Here is a 21,161-nt window from a genome sequence, read left to right as displayed (position 1 = left end):
CAAGTAGTGAGATAATCAAATAGTGATGACAATTTAGAAAGAGGAGCATATTACTATGAAATAATAAAATGTTGGCTATGTCTTGTGTATTCTTTTTTGTAAGACACTGATGGACTTAATTTAGATTTCTTAACACTTCTCAATACTTAAAGAGAAATTCCAGGCACTTTTTTACACAACTGTGCTGCTTTTTAAAGAAGATACCTTGAGATTTCTGTAAGAATTTTAATCTCCTTTAAAACAGAAAAAAAAAAAAAAAGCATGCATGTTAATTGATACCTTGCTTGCTTTTCTATCATTGGTAAATTTGGCTCTTCTGAAGTGTTTGCTCCAGACTGAATAAGAACTGTGTGTTTTTACATGCACAGAATTACTTTCTTAAAAAAATAAATAAATAAATGAACTCTTCTGTGGTTTTCCAGGCCAGGATTTCTATTTGCCAAGTTTTATGCCAGTTCTTTTTGCACAGTTAGAAGTTCCTCAATTTAGTGGTTACAGAACTGCTGACAAACAGGGCTGTATGCAATCGCATGTATTAGTTACAAGCAGTCAATTCATTTTTCCCTTTTAAGGTCATTCTTTCATTATGTTGGTTTCACACACTGCTGTTTATGATACCAGTACTTTCTCACTTCCTTCCTTCCTTATCCCTCTTAAATGACTCTCATTTCCCAAGGACAGTATCTGTACTGCAGTTCACTGTCAGATTTACAGCTTATCGAGAGAAACTATTCAAATGGTCCTATTTAATGCTGTCACACACGCCTCTTTTATTTTACTTCTGCCAGGACACTGATCTTCCCTCAGTTCTAGTGCTCACTGTCTGCTGTCAAGCAAACTCGGGAGTAGTCTGGGTTAAGCGTATGTTACCAGTCAGGCAGCTGACTTTTCTAAAAAGGATGAAACAACCTTTTTTTCTTCAGATAGCGGGGAACAGGAGGGAAACATTTGTTTCAGGTATGGTCTTTTCCTGCAGAGGAAGCGATTGAGTGGTGCAAATTCTGACTGCAGTGAGACGACTCCTTCCCTCACCCCGCTAGCTGCCAGCAGAAGCGGATTTATTTACTTTAGTGGTGCTGCTCTTGGATTGAAAGCCTTCCATTGTTTGCCTGAGCTGGTATTTAGCTACCACTCGAGCGCTGCCTGAATGCAGCATATCCAACTACGGAAATGACCATATTGCACATAACTGTCCATTTACTCCCTCCTCAGCCTCCCTCCAGCGCCAGCATGTGTGTTTGGATGTAATGTTCCATCTGTGGACTAAATATTTCTCTTAATCATACAAGATGACTTTTTTTAAACTCAGGAGTGGGTATGGCTCTGTTGCTCCCAGAGCTGGTAGGCAGCCCCAGCATTCCCCGGCTGCCTGGGCAAGCCAAGTTTGGAAGCAGTCTGACTCCTGGCGTAGTCTGGGTCTGGGTGCATGATGATAATGCCTGTGGCAAAAAGCGGGTGCTGCCCATCTTGCTCAGGCATGTTCTTTTGGGTTCCCCCTTGGGTTTCTCCTTAGCTGTCGTGGTCTGGGTGCTTGAGATGGGAGTATTGGTCTTAGTCTGCCACATCAGTAAAGCTGTAGGAACTGCAAGGTGGTGATTCTGAAATTTGTTTGCTGGAGCATGAAGTAAGGAGCTGGCAGAAGTGACAGTTGTAACATGGGCAACACATCCAAGCATGTCTGCAGTGCCCCACATAATCCTGTCTGAAAAAAATCCTAAAGTAGCAATGACTGAAGGTACAGAGCAGCATCATGATGCAGTCTGAAAAGTGGGGGCAGTCATTTTAACACTGAGCATGCTTAAGCACAATTTTCCCCTCCTCACACTACTGTTGTCATCGTCTTCCCTGTTGTCCTTGTCCTTTTCATCAGGAAATGGATGCTTGGGGAGCTTTGATATCAGTTTTTCTCTCATCCTCACCTAACTACCTAATGTCTCTTTTCAGAGTCTGTGAAAGGTAAATGCTTTATAGAATAGGTCACTAGTCCACATGAATGGTAAATGTCTATTGTAGCCTTTCTTCCTCCTTCAGCCAAATTTAGCCCACTTTTTTGCTGGTATTTTTATTTATTATTTTTTCTTTGAGCTAAATGTCATGGTCAAGAACAGCACAAACTGTATTTCCATTTCAAGTGTGGCTGAACGGTACGGAGTAGAGATACGAAGCAGGCAAATCTGTGAGGCTTTTGAGAGGTGCTCAACTATGCAGCTTCTTAATATTAGACTTCTAATCTGTGTATGTGATCATAATTTCTGAAGTTCTACTTTTTCTTCATTTAATAAGTAGAATACTCTTTTAGAGCTTTGTTTCGCTGAAGTTACTGAAACAGGATACAGAATTCAACTCTAATAAGTGTTTTGTTTGATAGCTTTGACTGCCATAGGAGCCCAGTGAAAACATCTGTAAGCAGAACGGAAGCTAGTTTAATGTTATACTACTATTACTATAAAACATAATCTCAAAATATTTCAGGCAGGGCATAATAATAGTAACCATGGAAACTGCTTGGAGATCTGAAAGGATGGGGTATCTGGTATGCTCGCTTGCAGGCACGAGAGGATCTGGGCTGCAGTTCAGGCCCAGGAAGAGAACTGGTAATGGGGAAGGGGGCTTAGTCTTGGTGCAGCACTGGCCTGCATCTTACCATCAAATCGAGTTGGTCCATGTGCATCACAACGTTCTCATGTGGTGGAAAACTTGTATTTTTATAGAAAAAATGACCTTTCTCAACCAAAAAAATGCGGGTTTATTTCTTCTGCAGTATTTTAGTTTATATTTTTGTGGTGGTGGGGTGGGGTGAAGGGGGCAGGTTGGTTTTTGTTTGTTGATAAGCAAGATAACCAATGGACACAAGTGACTGATTAGGGGACGAGAGGAAGGAGGTGCAAGAAGCTGGCAGGCTGGCACAGCTGTCTTGTATAATGCTCTTTTACATCTTACTTGAAATCGGTTTCCACAAAGCCAAAATCTAGATTGATCAAGAAGCTACACACCTAAGTGCTCAAAAACAACACAGTAAAATGTGCTAAGAGTTTTTGGTGCCCAGCCTGAATCTCTTTGGAGCTGGTTTTGAAAATGTGGCTTCTGGTTCTTTCGTGGCACCTTGACTTTGACTCTTCAGCTCACAAAGTTTGTGCGCGTGGGAGCAGCGTATTTCTAGGGCGTTCATTATGGGGAGTCTAGTCTCCTGTTTTGTTTTTGGGTTTGTTTAACTCTGGCTTAGGAACAATAGATTTTTAACTTTACAGTATCTCCTGTAGTGATGCATGCTTCAACCTGTGTGGAATGTGGCTTCCCATACACGCGGAGTGACTCATTTTTCACAAATGTTGAGGCAGAGGGCTACATCAGAAAATCTGAAGCATTAAAACCAGTGAATGAACTCCCTTCTAGAATCTACAAATTATGTGCTGGCGTGCCTTGTCTGGTCCAGAAGGTGCATAAAAGTCACAGCTCTTTACACAAGATTTGATGGAGGCTGCTCAAAACCTGTTTATAAAAGGTCTGGTTCCAGTACGGTTTAAGGAAGCTTCAGTGGTCTGTGTGTGGGGAAAAATAAAAAAAAAAAAAAGTAATAATAAAAGAAAAAAAAAAAAAGAAAAAAAAAAAAACACAGATAAAATATCCTTCTTGTTTGTCTCCCTCTCCATACACATGATGATTTCAAATACAAGGATTAAGTCTTTGAAAAGACAAGAAAGCCTCTAGAATGCATGTTAAATATCAGGTGTGCTTTGATCATCATTAAGCTCACAGATGGGTCAAATTCCATATTCTGTTACTGTTCTAAAAAGAGTATGGAAAATTATGACCCTTTATTTTTATGCTGTATATGTCAGTAAGAACTGATACAGATACTCCAGCTCTGGTCATACAACCTTATATGGGATAAGGAAACCAGCTATTTCAACCATGTGAGATTTTTAGGTGATAGTGTCATCTGTTAGCATAATTGTCCTGCCTATTTGGCAATATTTGTACATGGAGCAAGTCTGAGATTAGCTAAGTGTCTTATTTTAGCATTTCTTGCAATAACTTGTTAGTAAGGTGGCCTTTTATTTAAGACAGCTGGAACTGATTTTAGAGTTCAAACATTCTTTGATGTTTTGTAGAGCTGTAAATAGAAGTGGAAGTAAGATAATGGTCGGAGTATCTATGCTTGGAGAAAATGCCATCCATTGCCAGAGCAGAGAGACAAAGTTTGGCTTGGCTGGTTTAGGGTACCAGCTGAACAAAAAGAGCTGAGTAGGGTTGGTTTTAGATGCCAACATCCCAGAAGTACAAGAATAGCCTTTTAAAGGCTTACAGTTACTCTGTGGAACTTTGCTCCCAGGCAGGAAATGTATTTGTTACAAAACTCTTCACAATCTTAGCTTCACTGTTCTGAGACTTTATAGTCTTACCGTTTTGATAGTTTGTCATCTAGGCTTTGAATGAAGTTTATTCAGGGATTGATGCTTCGAAGCAGAAAATATACAAGAATAGAGTTTATGGGCTTGTCAGCTTGAAATGACTCAGTAATGTTAGAATTCTGTTTTTAAGCAGTTTGGTTCATCTGTGTAGCCCATCTGACATGTTTCCTCTGTCTTTTCCCAGTTCGTTGCTGCGCTATGGTGGAAACCTCTCCCTTCAGAGTGCCATGAGTGTCCGCTTCAACAGCAATGGAACCCAGCTGCTGGCCCTGCGTCGGCGCCTTCCCCCCGTCCTCTACGACATCCACTGCCGACTGCCCGTCTTCCAGTTCGACAACCAAGGGTACTTTAACTCATGTACCATGAAGAGTTGCTGTTTTGCGGGCGATCGTGATCAGGTAATAAGCGGGTGATGCTGTCCTGAGTCTACAAAGCTTCCATCAGTATTTGAAAACACCTTCGTAGGGTTGCGGTTTTGGTTTTTTGTTTGTTTATTTTTCCCTGATTCAGTTGATAAAACAGAACACGGAGCATGTATAGGCTTACTTCAGAACTGTTCTGCAACATAGGCTCTGGATGAAGCAAAATGTATACCAAAGCACACAATAAGTTTTACCTCTTGACTGATGTGATCTAGTACTTATTTAGGTAATATTCACAAGAAAAAAATACTTGCAGAGGCCTTTTAGGTCCATTTAATATGATTTTAGAACCACGACTAAACAATATTATCCCCATGTGATAAGGAAATATTTTCATTTCAATACTGTTTTTGAGAATAGTAGAAACAATCCCAACACTTACATTTTGTTGTGTATTCATAAAGTCCTTAATTCTTATTTCAAATTATGTTTCTCCTTTACTTACTTTACTTCTGGATCCGATTATAGGTCTTTATTGTTCAGTGTTCTGTTAGTGGTGATGGCAGGGGGTTAGGGAGGAGTAGTTTGTTCCTGTACTGAGGCAGGACTCTGTCCCTACTAGTAATCACAAAAAATAGGTCACACACAAAGTGGCTGTATATTTCTAGAGCTGAACATTGTCTCTGGACAGCTGTATTTAATAACCGCTAATGATGTTTAGGGACAAAAGATGCATTGTCAAAACACAATAGTGCAGGACTAACTAAGATCTGAACATTTTTTTGCTGTCATCCATAGAAGTCCTGCAGTCAGAATTCGGTCGCTAATTCTATTGCTGCTGCAGGAGGCAGAGTTGAGCTTCTTTCAGATAACGAGTGGGAAATACATTTGCATCACTGAACTTGAGCAGTGTGATGAATGGGCATGGGAAATCAGTGTGTTGCACGTTCCTTCTGAGTTTTACATAGTTTTTGGCAGAAGGAGAATGAAAATGCAATACTGAAATCATCTTAAAAAATTAGAAGTATATACTGTAAAGAATGGCAAACACGTATATAACAAAAACAGAAAAAAAAAAAGTAGATGAATTAGGGTCCATTTGCTTAGTCAGCCTAAAGATGACACTGTTTTCTCCTTTGGAAATCAGAGTAGAACTGTGTACACTTTGACAAGTAGTTTAGCTTCTTGTCTGTTACTGAAGATCTAGAAAAAAGCCTTAGTGTCTCTTCTGCTTTTTAAGCTATTTTCTGTTGGGTATAGTGTTGTGTTTCAGAAGCCTGTATTTTTAAAAACCTCTATTCTTTGGGCTTGATGTACCTTCTGTTTGAATAAGTACTAGCACATAATACTATTAACAAGTTGAAAATCAGAGCAAAAGGAGCTCTATTCCCTTATTAGTGCCCTAAGAAGTTAATAGGAGAGGTAAGGTTTAGTATGGAATATTAGAAATGTGGAATCTGACATCTAGATGCAGGTTTGTACCCACCCTCCAACTGGAGTAAAAGAAAGATACTGAAGTTGCAGGAAATGCCAACGTGTGGTCCAACTGCATGTCTGAAACTGTCCAGTAATGCTCAGCTTCAGGGGACTAAAGGTTGTCAGCGCTACTGACAGTCCTTAGAGACCATCTTTACAGAGAACCCAATTCTGTCTCCAGGTGTGTCTAGCAAAGGTTAGAGCTCAAACCTCCTGAAGATAGACAAGCTGAGTAATAATAATAATATATTTTTTAAAGGTTAGTCCTTCTATACAACTAGTATGCAGCTGCTTTTTGGTCAGTTTTATGAGTATGAAATAATGCATACAAGATAATAACAACAAAAAATCTGTTTTTAATTTAAACTGGTTCCAGTGCTGCTGCCCCCCCTTTAATATTGCTGTATTTTGCCTTAATAAAGAATGTCTTTCATTTGAGATCTATGGGAAGTCCCTACTGAGCTTCATAGAATTCCTTGCCTGTACTTCCTTGTAGGATCAAAACTTTGTGAGCTGAAGTTTTTTGTGCAGGGGTCATTTGAAGGGATCTAGGGATAAGAAAGTTGTGCTCAAATTGTGAGTGTCGTTTGTGGTAGGAAGGATTCTTCAGAATTTTTCTCTTGTTGCACCTCAGATTTTCTGTCTTCAACTTTTCTTTTCATCTTTATTAAACTGATAATTCAATCTTTTTTTTCTCCTTTTGAGCTGTCTTAAATAGTTAGGTTTAAATACTTCATCCAGAGTCTCTAGTAATTTAAAAATGTGACTCTCCTGTGTTCAAAAAGCATTATGTGCTGTCTGCACAGTTAGTTCATCTGATAAAGTTGCATTTCAGTTCCCTATTTTAACCCTAACACCAAAAGGCCTATCGTTAACTCATGAGTGCTTAGGTTGCTGTTGGATTGAAAAAATAAGCGAATGGCTGAAGGGGGAAGCCCTTCTTTTCAGCAAGATGCAAGACCTTTAACTGATTCAACTTCCTAACCTGGCAAAAGTATTTACTTTTTCTTGATTAATGACTTATATTGACACTCAGAGGGCTCTGCCAAGCGTTTGAATGTGATATAAGAGACTGGAGGGTGGATGAGAGGTGGCCTTTTATCGCTGTGAGGCTCAGCTCCTCACAGAACTGCATCCTTTGCTAATCTTTCCATGAAGTTTGTACATGGAGAATGGTTTACTCATGGGAAGTTTCCCCGTGAATCATGACTATCAGGGCTTAAAACCACCCCCTGAAGCTCTTAGTATCTCAGTACTTGCCTTTGGAATCTTGCTGCCTCGTGGATATCTACAGAGAGGTAAATAAACCCATGTTCCATGTGGAGTTTTTGGATTCTAGTAAGGCAAAAATGAACATGTTCTTAGCTGCAAGCACACAATCTACAAGTTTTCTTCGACATCACAGCTAAGTATTGAATTTCTTTAAGTATAAGTTCCCATAGTAATCAGATGTGTTATTCTTACTTTGACAAGTTGTGTGCGCATGTGATCACATTAAATACATAGTTAAATAAATACAATTTCTTTACACAAATAAAATACAGACTACTAGCTGGGGAACAGTTTGATTGGTTTGTTTCTTTGGTGACAGTTGGACTCTGTGTGCCAAACTGAGCTCAGTGTTCCCATTAGTCCCCACAGATTGTTGGGACTCAACAGGATTCAGCTCTCCTGGCTTGTCATGCAGGAGGGGAGCCTGCAACCAGCAGGTATGCAGTGATCTGGATAGCACCTCCTTGGACTGAAGCACCTGTGATACAAGTAGATTGAAACCTCTTCACAGTGAATGAAATGCCATTAATGCTTTAGGGAACAAAAACTATAAAGATTCACCTGTTAATCCCAGTGATTTTTTTTAATTTTATTTTTAATTTAAAATAGCACAGTGCAAAGCGCTTTAAATGGCTTTGAGTTCTTGTAGGTATTTTGTGGGGAGAACATTGCAGCTCAAGCAGGGTGACAGAGGTCTTGGAGGATGAACAGCTTGACTTCTTTTTGTGTCCTTGCAAACTGCTTTCCTCCAAAAGTGTTACTGCCCTTGTCCTTGTGAGCTCGATTTGAAAATCAGCAAACAGTATATGCAAACGTTTTTCCTAGAAATGCTCCAGTTTTGTTTATTTCAACTACCAAAGCCTGAGAGGCAATGTGTAGCTGGCGCTTTGTTTGCACCCATTTTTAATTGCCTTCATTTGCTTCTCAGAACTGTCTTTTGTCCATGTCATGAGTGTAATGACCTCATTCACATGCCACCAATCTTGCCTTTCTTTGTAGGAGAGCTCTGATGCTCACAGTTGAATGAGTTCAAAATTGTATGCTGTGGGCATTATCTAGGAGCTCACTTGAGCCATACAGCTGTGGGAGGAAGGAAGAATAAGATAGGCGAGATGGATCAGGTAGGACCCCCAGCTGACCTCTCTCTCTGTTTGCTACAGAGACTTACGCAGGAGCAGAATCTGTCCATCCTTCTGGTACAGGCATCCAGGCCCAAATTCTTAAAGCCCATTTATTTCTGCACCTATCTCCCATGGATTTTCCCCTAGTGTTCATGTACGCACAAAGTGTGTGAGAATCTCAGGTTGCATCAGGAGGACTGAGGGGAGTTCCCTTTCTTCTGGTCAGCTTTAGGATTTGAGAAATGCTTAGACTCTAAGGATTTTTAGTTGATGTATGGCAAATACCTTCTTGGATCTGAGGATACAGGAAGAATTGGAGTGCTTCAGGTACCCAAATGTGTTTTTAAGCATAGGTTATGGTGATGGACAGGAGAAAGAGAAGAGGAGGGGGGGGGGGAAAAACACACCAAACTCAAAAACACTTCCAAACTAAAAAGTAGAACAAAAATTATTCTTGCTCAAGTACTGTTGCCTGTGTCACAGTGCTGAGCGGTATCATTTCGCTGATTTATTTATTTTTTTCCCCACTGTGTAGGTAATGTGGGGTTCTACAGCACTTGTAGCTGTGAAAACTGCTGCTTGGTGCCTGCTTTAAAAAAGGGGGGGTGGGGAGAAATAACTTGTACCCTGTGAATCAAACAAAAAGTGTCTTGACTCTGGCATGCCCTCAGACATTACATCACCACTCAGCCTTTTCTGTTGACATTACGCTGGTATAGGAGAGTTTCAGGAATGCACCACTCACGGTACTTCAGACTGCTCCAACTCCCTATAAAGTTACAGCCTTCATTATGTTGAAGGCTCTGTACTAAATAGCCCTGGGTAGGGACAGCCCCGTTTTTAACAGCACAGAATTACTGCGTGAACGTAACCCTTCTGCAGGAGCAGGGCTACTTGTGCAGGTGCCAGAGGTCTTACATGGCTGTACATTGCCCTCCTAAAGAAATACAACTTTTCTTCTGTGTTCTTCTTTGTCATCTAGTATAAGGACCATTTATCTCAGGAAATAGTACTTATCAGCGTCTAGCTTTAAAATGGAGAAAGCAAAACGAGAAGTCTTTTTCTAAAGAGCACGTTTTGTTTCCTATGCATAGAAGACTTCTTAATGACTGGTAGCTTACTGCAGTCATTACTACTTAATACATGAAAAGCAGTCAGTCTGCAAATATTTTGTAGCGCTTGCATAAAAGAAAATGAGTCTTACTGTGTCTTAAGTTGGCACCCTTCGAGAATTATTGACGAGGCTGTATTTTGTTTCTACTTTCTCTAAATGGCAGATTCAGTCCCAGATACATGCTAACATTACATATATACAAAATACCACATGAGCAGTGCATCTGGCTATGGACTGCTTTGTTTATTTATTCCCCATTGCTTTTGGTAATTGACATATGGGAGGCTTGTACTAAAAATGGCTCTTCAGAGCCTGGGTCTTGGCAGAAGGGGCTGGGAGTTTCCTCTAACCCTTATGGTTCAGATCACCCCTTCCCCTGTTCCCTGGGGCATCCTGCCAGCCCTGTTTCCTCTCTCCCTTCTCTACTGAATTCCTGTAAGCCACTGGTGGAGGTTTTTAGACCTCTGGATAGTCATGGATAAACCCAAAGGGACCCATACTGAAGCTGAATTTTGGAGCCCTGACTCAGAAGACTTTGAAGCCTGCAGGTTTGGTGTTCCTTGTAGGTGCATCGCAGGAGACCTGCAGTTCAGTAGCATCACTAGCAGGACGGGGAGAAGGAAGGGAGAGTGAGCACTACAGTGCTAAACAAGCCAAGGGGGCTGTACTGGCAGCTGTACTACGAATTCTGGATAATCCTGACTAATACAATATTTGATTTTAGCATATCTTTGACAAAGTAACAGCCGAAGAAATCAAAACAGAGCAGTTGGGCTATATGCAGTTTCATCCATCCAACTAAGAGTTCCCTTAGTATGTTCAGATAACGTTGTTGCTTTCTTTGGAACATAATAGGAACATTATGGAACATGTTTCCCTGCCACAGAAATCCACAGTAAGAGTTTCTAAGTTGCTTTTTTGTTCGTGAATAAAATTACTGTTATGGCCCCTGTGCATAGCAAAAAGGCAGCTGTAAAACGGTGATGGATTGCTCCTGATGATGCTTCTGTAAGCATTTAGGACTGCCCCACACAGAGTTGGCTGCTTGTAAGATTAAGGATTTAGGGAGTGGGAATACAAAGTTTTGGCTTTGAACTTTATGTACTAGCAGCGAGTTGTGTTTCTCCAGTCTGCTGTGTCATGGCTTTTCTTTTTCCAGTTCATGAGATAGGCATGCTTTGTGCTGAGGAACAAAGTTACTGCTGGAAAAAGCCTTCGGAGGTACCTTCCTGGTTCCTAGGCCAAGATGGAAATCTCAGGCTCTTGTTTGTGCCAGTTTGAACCCTCCTGAAAAACAGTCTCAAATGCTGCAGGTTGCAAGCTGCTCTCCTTGCTTGTATGAAAAAAGGTGGCTGTTTAAAAGCAAAGGTTTCATAATGCCATGGTGCTATGAGAACTAGTTGTAGGTTAGTCTTGCATTATGTCAGACTGCACAACAGATATGATTCAAGCCATAGGATTTATTAGAGTAGAAGATAAAAGAACTTACAGGTATCCTTTTTAGTAGATAAATGATATTAAGAACCATAAACTTCCCAAAACATGTTTCAGTAATAATTTTCCTAGTTATTTCTCTTCCTGCTTTAGGTCTAGTTATTGAAAGACACGAACAAGAGATGAATAGCCTGCACAGGTGACTGTTCTTTGTTACCCCACCCTACCCCCAGGTTACCTAGCTTGAAGGGAGGGATTTCTTAGTTGACAACAGTGACAGCTTCTAAAATAAGAAGTGGCAGCCACTCTGACTGGGGTTGCACTCTGAGGGGACAAACAAGGCAGTATGGCATCGAGAGGGGAGGTCCTGTATGTTACTTGGGCCCTTTTGGCACTCACCTGAACCTGGCTGAAATAGCTGAAGCAGAGGAAATGGATTGGATGACTGATTGTGATTTACTATAGGATTTTAGTGTTCTAGGTACTGAACCAGCCTCTACTGTGCCATGAGCTCTGATGTTGGCACAAGGGGTGTAAGTGGAAGCATACCCGGCAAAGAGGCCAGCAGACGATCATTAGAGCAGATTTTTCAAGTTGTGCTTGGTAGGAATTCTATCCTGAAAGCCTAGATTCATCAGCATACAGAAACAGCCTGACACAAAGATCAGGGCTTGCAAAGAGATGCAATATTTAGCCCAACTGATGGTTTGCTTCTTGACTGCTAAAGGAAAGAGCTATATATCTGCTTTGTGGGAGTTCTTTTTTTTCTTTATTCCTCCAGAAATGCCCTTCTCAAACTATGTTATCTCGCTGCTTTGTGTGCATGCTCCTTGTTGCTTCTTGAATGGAAAGACATGTCTTCCTCCTCCATAGAAAATTAGACCTTCGGGATGATCAAGTCCAACCATTAACCGTATGCGTCCTTAACTTGTCTTCCTCCTGGTTAGTGGGTATTCTAAACAGAAGGATGACTTGAAAATAAATGTGGGCTTTCTGCTTGCAGAAAAGTGCAGACTTGGCACTACCTTCTGTTCAAATTGTAAATTAAATATCAGTCATTTAAAACAAAAATTCTGGAGTTTTTGAGATGCCAATACTGCATTACACACCTTTCTCATACATGAGACTGCTGTGGCTAAGATGTAGCTGTAAGAAAAGGAATTGGTTGTCATGTCAAATATGGTTCTCACTATACATTACATATTTAGCATGAAAAACATTTATGGTTGAGATGTTTTATATATACACGCATATGTATGTATGAGGTGACCTTTTGAACGTTTTGGTTTTATGTGCTTGTACTTTGCTTTCTCATCCCCTTTGAAATAGTTTCATGAGAGGTAGATCATGGTGATTTCATTGGCATTTTGTTTGGTTCATGGATGACTTCCCTTTTGGGCTTCGTTTTGTTCATTAGGGAGGCATGATTTTGGTACTGCCTTTCTCTCAAAGATGACACCCTGTAAGTAGCCACTGTTTGTTTTTTTAAGAAAAAAAGTAAATCTGGCCAGTTCATAATTATTGAGCCCTCAGGTCTTCTGTCAAATTTGAAATTGTCTGCTAAGCTTGAAAGTTCTTGAAGTTGGGTTGGTGCCACAAAGAACAAAATAGCATACACCTGGTTTCCTTAGGAGACCTTTCTCCCTTGGGAAAAATACTCAGTTCTTATATTCTTCATGTAAGTGGTTTCCTTCCCCAAAGTGCTGATTGCTATGAATTTTAATCTCTTGGACAAGTAGTGTTTTTCCAATTCACATCAAACTGTGGTTTGTTCAGTGCATACCTCACCACAGAAATGTCCAAGGTATCTTCTCTTACGCTCAAGAGCAGTTAGGACTTCAGCCTAGCAGATTACCACCAGTCCAGAATTTTTATGAGTTGTCAGTGGGAGAAAAACAAAAGCCTACACCCCAACCATGAATTATATTACAGGCAACATACGGAGGACGTTTTGTTGGTCCCTTTGAGGAAGGGACAGGCATACTCAAATGAGTGGGAATTGAGATTTAAGAAGTTGAATCTCTTTCAGAGCTGACTTGGTAAGGCTGTAAGCAGCAGCATGGAATATGAGCCTGTCCAACTCCTTGCTATCTGTAGGGTGAGTGACCGTAATTTGGGTGTCAGTGGGCATGTTCAGGGCTTCTTCAGGTTGGCACTTTTCAAATGGTCATCATGGTGCTTTTAAGACAAGTTTTGTTATTTATGTTCTTCTTACTCTTCCTTACATTAGTAGGGCCATTCAAAAGATCTACTCATATTTTGGGAAAAAATTATCTGTGTCTGCTGGTCCTTTGTCTAGGTCTAAAAGCTTGAAAATGCCTCTGATCTAGGTCATTAAGTAAAGGGATTTTATGGAAACAGAAAATGTGGATGTTAACAAAAAAAACAGTGTAAGGTTTGATATAGATATAGTTTTATTAAGTAGTCCATATTCAGTAGTACCTGAGGAAATACAGCCTGTGGGATTTTGAAAGCTTTGAAACCAGCAGTGGTAAGTATAAAAATAAATTCTCCAGAGTGGTATTGCAAAATGCAGTGCTAATGCTACTGTTACAAGGCTATAGCAGCGGCTGATTAGGTCTCCATTTATTTATATCAACTGTTCTAATCTCCTTGGGGAGAGAGAAGACGAGAAGAGTTGCAGGGAGCGAGTGGAGATTGCTAGTCCGAAGTAGCGCTGCCAGATTCCTGATGATAGCTCATGTTAATCATTTCATGCGTACTTGAGGCTCAGACTTTCTCCAGCAGCAGACTCTAACCACGCCTGAGAGTTTTCTTCCTTCTAAGGCAAACTACTGAATCAGCAGCTGGTAGTCATCTGGAAGCCTTTTCCTGTCATTGTTACTAACAGCTAGACGCAGCAGCTGATTCTTCCCTGCTTAAAAAATAAATATTAATTATTAGCAACTGCTTTTCTGTATAACCTCATGTTCATGTGAATATGCTGAATGTTGATTTCTGAAGCCCTAGTCAGATACAGCAGCAAAAAAGCAGACAATCAAACAGGTGGTTTTAATATTGGTCTCTGCCCCCAGACATCTGAGCATCTGTACTCTCTGCTCAGCGTCTGCTCTCATGCAGAACTCAGTGCTACACCAGTTCTCTGTGTTATGCTCTGCTTGCAGCCTCTCTTCGGAGGGGAGGGTAAAAAGGAGGGAGAGCGCAGCCTGTCTTAGCATTTACTTGTTTTTGTAAGCACACATGGTTTTGCCTCTTACTAGCTTGCCTGTGTGATTTGATTATCCAGGCTTTTGTTCTTGAAGCAGAAGGTGCTCTGCTAGGACTTACTCTTTGCGCATCCCCTCAGGACCAAAATCCCTTGGACATAATTAAAGTGGAGTCTAAGCATATGCAGCATGATGTTCTTTCATCTACTGTACTCCAAACCCCTTTTGTTTCCTTTCTCTTCTTCCTTTTAAGAAGTCTACTCTATTCCCTCAGGATTTTAGCTTTATTAACAAGGGTTTGGTGCACTTCATAGCAATTATTTCTTTGAATTCTCTAGTAGCATGGAATGACTTTTGCAATTCCTCAGTCGTCATCCTGCAGCTTTCAACCAGTGGGGAAAAGTATTGGCTTATTTGTTATGCTAACAACAAGTACATGGGGGGAAAAAAAATCAAGGAAATGTCCCAGTACCATCAGTCCAGCTGTGATCTCCAGAGGCCCTGGGTTCCCATTGCCTTGTGCAGACACTACTGATTGGCATTGCCAAATGTCAAATTGCCACATGGCACAGTGCAGTTCTGGCTTCAGCAGCTTGGGTGCCTGCTCTTGAGGCTTCAGCTGGCACATTGTTCTTCAAGTAGCAGAGTCATGAAGTTGTGCTTCTGGCTGCCTCTTGGTCTGAAGCTGCAAAGCCATGCTGTACTTCTCAGCTCCCTACTATCACCTGATCTCACAGCAAAAAGGCAGAAGGAATGGGAAAAAGGCAAAAGGCCTTGAATTCAGTTCTATATTATGAGAACAGCAGGAAGAAGCATGTACCCTAGAGGTACAAACCTCTTAACGTGGTAGAAGAATGGAAAACCATGGCAGCTGCTACTGTGGTGGCAGTAGAATGGTGAAGATTCCAAATTGGTTGGGTATTTTGCAGAATACGGTATGTTTCTAAGGATTACTAGCGAGAACTAATTATTGGAATAAAACTTGAATATATATAAAAACTTCAGCCTGTAGTTTAAAACATCAAATTTGTATCTATCAGTTTCTGGCCGTTATTGATGGCTGCCTGGGTTTCAAGGTTAGACACACAGCTACTTCTTCACAACATCAGCTCGAATCCTCAGCTTTGTTCTGTGATTAGACATAAATTGCAATGTGGGTGCTGCATTTGTACTTACTGCCTCCAGAATGATTTGGCCATATTTATTTGGTTGTTGCAAATGTCACCATCTTCTGGCTTAATAACTAACTGAAGGACATTGTGATGCTTTTAAGTAGATAGTGGAGTTGAGTCTCTCTGTCCTTGGAGAGAGAGGAAAAAAAAACAAAACATTCTGCTAAGCCAATTCTTTCCATTTTATTTCTTTGGTACTCGCAGAATCAGAAAAGAGCTCTGGAAGTCACCTGTCCAAAGCTGTTTTTCAGAGCAGGCATTGTCAAAGTCAGCTCAGGTTGATCAGGGAGCCTAGTTAAATTTTGGTTTTGCAAGGGTGGAGGTTCCCCTGTCTTTCTGGGGCTGAGTTGCAGTGTTTGTCATGCTCCTGAACACGTTGTTCCCTTGTGCTCAGCTGGAATTTCCCTTGCTGTGACTTGTGACCATTGCTTCCTGAGCATTCACTGCATGCCTCTGAGAAGTGTCTGTCCATGCCTGCTCCGGGTTCCTTTGGGCAGCGGAAGACTATTGGGGTCCACTCTGACCCTTCACTTTCTTTTCTTCTGCAGTTCCCAGTTCCCTTAGCTTTTCCTTGCAGGTCGTGTGCCTTTGTAGCTTCGGTGGCCCTCCTCCACTCTCTGCCCAGTTTATTAGGGTTGCTCTTGTACTGGGGGATCCAACCGGACACAGTACTCCAAGTGTGGCCTCACAAGGGCCAGGTAAGGGGAATAATCACTTGTCTTGACCCTCTGCATTCAAGATGATGCAGCCAAATCGCCATTAGTCTGTATTGCTGCAAGGACACAACAATTCTCCCTTTCTCCAGAGTCAGACTCAGTCAGGAGCATTTGAAGGTAGTGTGTTCCTCTTCAGTGGACAATGATACATCAGATCTCCTAGACAGTTGACCACTGAGTCTTACAGGACATACAGCGTTTTCATCCACAGATCAGTTTTGAAGCTGATTTGAAGAGCCTCAGAGATGCTTGGTTCCCTGCACATACATAATGTGATTTTTCTGTGTTTTGTGTCTGGTGCAGGATATCTGAAACCTGTCACTTCTGGGCCTGACATTGATAGGCGTGTTTGATTTCAGGCGTGAAGTGGTAAATTGCTCTCATGTTAAAGGAGTTGTTGGAACTTTTGAATTTATGACCACAATACATTAAAAAAAGATACTGAGCTTTTTAGATGTTTTAGAAGTCTTTTTTTTTTTTTTTTTTCTCCACATCATAGACAAACCAGTTCTTGCTTCAGCTGCACACTTCAGTAATAAATGTCAACAACGGGCAACGTTTTCATAACATTAAGCATAAGCTTTTTTTTTTTTTTTTTTTTTTTTCCTATGGGGCATTTTCTGTGTAACAAAACACATGAGAGCTGCTTTCTTTCTGGTTGCTGGGAGGTTGCCTATGAGAGCCCTGATTTGTGCAGATCTGGCACCGCGGCTCAGCCTGCTGTGGGCTAACGTTTATAAGCAGCGAGATGAAAGGGAAGCACGTATTCCTGGCACCAGTAGGTCAGTTTGGCAGAGGTAAGCTGCCTAAGTGCTTGAACACGTTGACTTGTAGAAATTGCTTTCTGGCTTGGAAAGGAAGGGTCTATGAGTGATGCAGAACTAGCACACACACGTTTGTAATGGAACTGGTGTTTGATCAATGCTTCTTACCTGTCAGAAAATGTGCAGAGTTGCATTCATAAATGCTTACTCACATCCTACATCCTTAAAAATAAGAGAAAGAAGAATGGCTGGATTGTGATAGTTGGACGCCAGACAAGGGACTTCAGTGGTTGGTAATTGCAATTTTTGTGGCTGGAAACATCCAAACTCTGCAAGAATGTAATTAGCATTGCAAACAGAATATGTGTAAATTTATAGCAGCTTCTCCGTGTTGGTATATATATTTCTTGTTTATTTGATTCTCAGTCCTGTGTTATTCCAGGATTTATCTCCTCACTGCTTGATGGTACTTTGCCTGATGAGATTATATATCCCTGGAGAGTGAAAGACAATCCGAATTATATTTGAGCCAAACAAAACAGAGTTTTCTCCTATCAACGGATAAAGAAAGAGACAGACTTGCTCTGTTTATTTCTTTTTCTTCCCTCCCTCCCTCCAAATAATTATAATAATAAAATAATTAAAAACCAGCTTATTGATTGCATTGATTAAGCAGAACCCATAAGTGTGCTGAGGATGGTAGATTTAAACTGTTTGCACCAATGTAACTGGAATTGGTATCTGCCAGTGTTTCCACTATGTGTCTTCTCATCTCTTAATTAGGGATTTACAGTTTATTGGATAAGATATATTTGAAGACAAGGCACAATTTATAGCCTCTCTTAACTGAGGGGCATAAGCTTTTTACCATGTCAGATGTCACTTGTCATTCCAGTAAATGTTTGTAGTTTATGAAGTAGGGCTACTTCAGATTGCATTACTTCCGAAACTTATACGCCATAAAGCTTGCTTGTTGTTTGTGTACTGTTGAAAAAGGGCAGCTGTCCATCTCTTCAGAGTAGCTGTAACCAGGAGAAAAATAAACTATACGATTCACATGTGGTTTTTGAACAGTTTGAGACTTGGTGACAGTGTTCAGCTTTGGTTTTGTTCAGTGCTGAAGATTATCATCATCATTGACTGACCTTTGATGGTCTTCAGCAGACTGCTGTGAGCCACACATGTTGTGCTTATGTGCAATGAAAGTGCTAGCTCTCTTCTTCAGGTATGTGTTCGAAGAAGCTTTCCTCAGTAGTTCAGAAGGAGAGAAAAAAGGGTGAGTGGCAGACATTAAAAAACTGGCAAGAGTTGCAGGCTGCAAGATCCGTGTTTACTCTAGTCCTGTAGGTGTTAAAGCCAGCCATAACCTGTAGCCTTATTTGACAAGAAAACTTGCACTTTGGGCAGTAGGCATCAGATACACGAAGCATGCTTTTGAGCTTTGGTCCATTTATAAGCATGCAGCATTTTTCTGCTGGTACCTCATCCCTATTTAAGGGTAAGTTGATCAGTGAGGTGCAAAGAATGAGGAAAACTATCTCATTTTCTTTTCTTTTCATGTTTGGAGAAACTAGATCAACGATCACATAATGTAATTCAGGTGATACCTTGTGGTAAACTGCTTTTATTTTTATTCTTAACAGTACATTCTTTCGGGCTCTGATGACTTCAATTTGTATATGTGGAGGATTCCTCCAGATCCAGAAGCAGGTAAGTTCTCTTGTTTTGGAATTTGGGGGTTTAGGGTGGAGAATGCCTGACAAATACTAATCTGTTTTTGAAAAATTGCTGTTTTCACTCAGCCACTGAATCCAGAATTGTTCTGATGAAAGCTGGATGGGGAGAGTTTACAGACACATAGTGCAGTCTCTGGGTAGCAATGGACAATGCTATTTGAATCTGTGATCATAGTGGGTTTCTTTGTATTTCTTTTCTCTTATAATGATCATTTAAATCATCTGGATGAACTGACAGAGAGAGCTGTGGCTGGAGGCAGGGTCTGCCTTTCCTCCTTCACTTGGTAGACAAGAGTCTACCAATTCTGCTGCTTCTAAGCTGATCTGAGCTCACTGAAGTACTCAGATCTGTTACTAAGAAACTTCATCCCATAACGAAGCTTGCAGCGTAAAATGATTCTGGCCAGTTTTATACAACGCCACCCTCCTCTTCCTTTCCTCCTACCCCAAAACCCTCCTGCTGAATTCTGACACAGAGCAGGTATGCTCTTGGACGTTCTGGTGGAGGAGCACTGTAGCTGGTAGCAACGATGATCACTTATGACTGTTTTGACCTTTCTCCAAGCTGGGGCAGACACAGTAAGCAAGTAGCAGCAGTAACCCAAATCTGCATAGAACAGGAGTTGGGGGTGTTAAAGAAAAGCAGCAGAGTGGAATATAACAATGGTGTTCCAAATGCTATACAGTTGGTCGGTGCCTAATTTGATACTGTCTGTTATTGTGTAGGATCTGACAATGCGACGCCATCCATTACTATCTCTAGGCCTTATAACATCAGCACCTCTCTTCTGTGGAAACAATTCAAAATGCCCTTTCAGAGTGGTGCTGAATCTTTGTTGAAAGACTTAAGACTCCAGGAAAATCCACTACCGTTTTGGTTTTTAATGGCTCTCACAGTTTAAACTCCACATTGTAGTGGTATTAAGCACAACCAAGAGTTCTTTCATGGTCTCAGGTGCTCTAGCAGTAGTGTGAGAAAATTACAGTCTGCTTTGGAGGTGAAGTGAAAAGATTTTGTTTTGCTTTGAAAGGCCATTAATCACCACGGTGTAATCCACAGCTAAGAGGATGACTAACCTCTAAAAGGGTTGTTTAATGCCAGAATTTTGAGGAAAATGTCCTTCTAATCTTGGATTGGTTATTTAATGAACATTTAGTGTTGCAGTCCAGAAGTCCTGAAGATGGCCCTATTAAAAATATCAGTACCTCAGCCTTCTGCCCTTTTCTTGAAGGGTTTATAGAGACTTCCCTCTGCTCAGCTTTCCACTTGTATGATTTCCTTCTTCATTTGTTATTATTTTATTACTAAATATGGAATTTCTTTCTATCTAAAGCAAAAGTTACATACATTTACATTAGTTACTTATCTGTATATTTTCTTGTGCACTGTAGTAACATATACAAAATGTAATTCTATACTTATCCTCACTGCATTTATAAATTCTGGGTTTGGGTTCTTGTATTTGGCTGTGATAATTTTGAAAACTCTTTTTTTCCAGACAGCTACAGCTGACAAACCTTGTATCTGGAACTTGTGCACAAGGACTGATAGCTGGAATTGTCACAAAAACCTGTCTTATGTGTTTCAGTCAGCTTTTTTGTTTCTGCTTCTTGTAACTTGAGGAAGGGTGTCAGTAAACTTGCAACATTTCAGTTACAAAATTAATTACTTAACATCAATTGCCATCAGTAATTGCTTAATAGCATCTGAAGATCCTGTAGTAGGAACCTGTCTGTCTTAGAGAACTGCTCATGAGACTTACTGAAGGAGTTTTAAAAAGCTCATGAGTATTGCTTTGATAAACCTAGAAATTTGGTTTCTGTGGCAAATCTCATCAGCCATCCAAGTCACTTGTGATAGTCTTAGGGAAGTTCTTCTATTCTTCATTCAGCCCTTGAAGGGTTGGGACTTTTTTGAATGTGATGAAACATCCTTTTTTTTTAAATCTGGTCCTGTGGCTCATGGTAATTCAACTGGAGAGTTTGCTCTGCCTCCTTCTTGGAGAAGTCTTGCTATAGGGTATGGAGGCATTAGAAACCTTCTGCTTCAGTGGAAAACTCCTTATTCTCATGTCTTAGCTTAAAATAGAAATGTCTTTGGGTCTGTAATCTGAGGGGGTGGGATGTGTTTTTTTCATTTAAATGTTGTACAAACTAGACAGGATGATGTAATGTCCTGTACTGTTGGTTGATATTTTAAATAAAAATATCACCCTGACCGATATCTATCTTTCCAGTTGAATTCAGACATTGTGTTGCTATAAATATTTACGGTACAACTCCCTTAAATTATATCAGCTATTAATATAAATAACGTAAATAGCAACTTATTTGCAAAAAGAAACCTTTTTATAGAGCTGTGTGCTTAGGGACAGCTCTGAAACAGATTGGTTTGGTTACATCCAGGTATAGCAA

The 21,161-nt window shown here is 40.6% G+C and overlaps 1 protein-coding gene across 1 annotated transcript in view; it reads left to right on the top strand.

Moving 5' to 3' along the window:
* Window positions 1-21,161, top strand: part of DCAF5 (DDB1 and CUL4 associated factor 5) — a 68,752-nt gene that overhangs the window by 31,914 nt on the left and 15,677 nt on the right. The window contains exons 6-7 of the mRNA XM_084288276.1: window positions 4,597-4,810; window positions 18,654-18,720. Of these exons, the coding sequence (XP_084144402.1) occupies window positions 4,597-4,810; window positions 18,654-18,720 (281 nt within the window). The remainder of the gene's footprint in view (window positions 1-4,596; window positions 4,811-18,653; window positions 18,721-21,161) is intronic.

Source organism: Netta rufina (assembly GCF_964035555.1).
Source record: "Netta rufina genome assembly, chromosome: 5".
In the NCBI taxonomy this organism is placed as follows: domain Eukaryota; kingdom Metazoa; phylum Chordata; class Aves; order Anseriformes; family Anatidae; genus Netta; species Netta rufina.
Note: the sequence above shows the minus strand (reverse complement) of the source record. Positions and strands in the feature narration are given on the sequence as shown.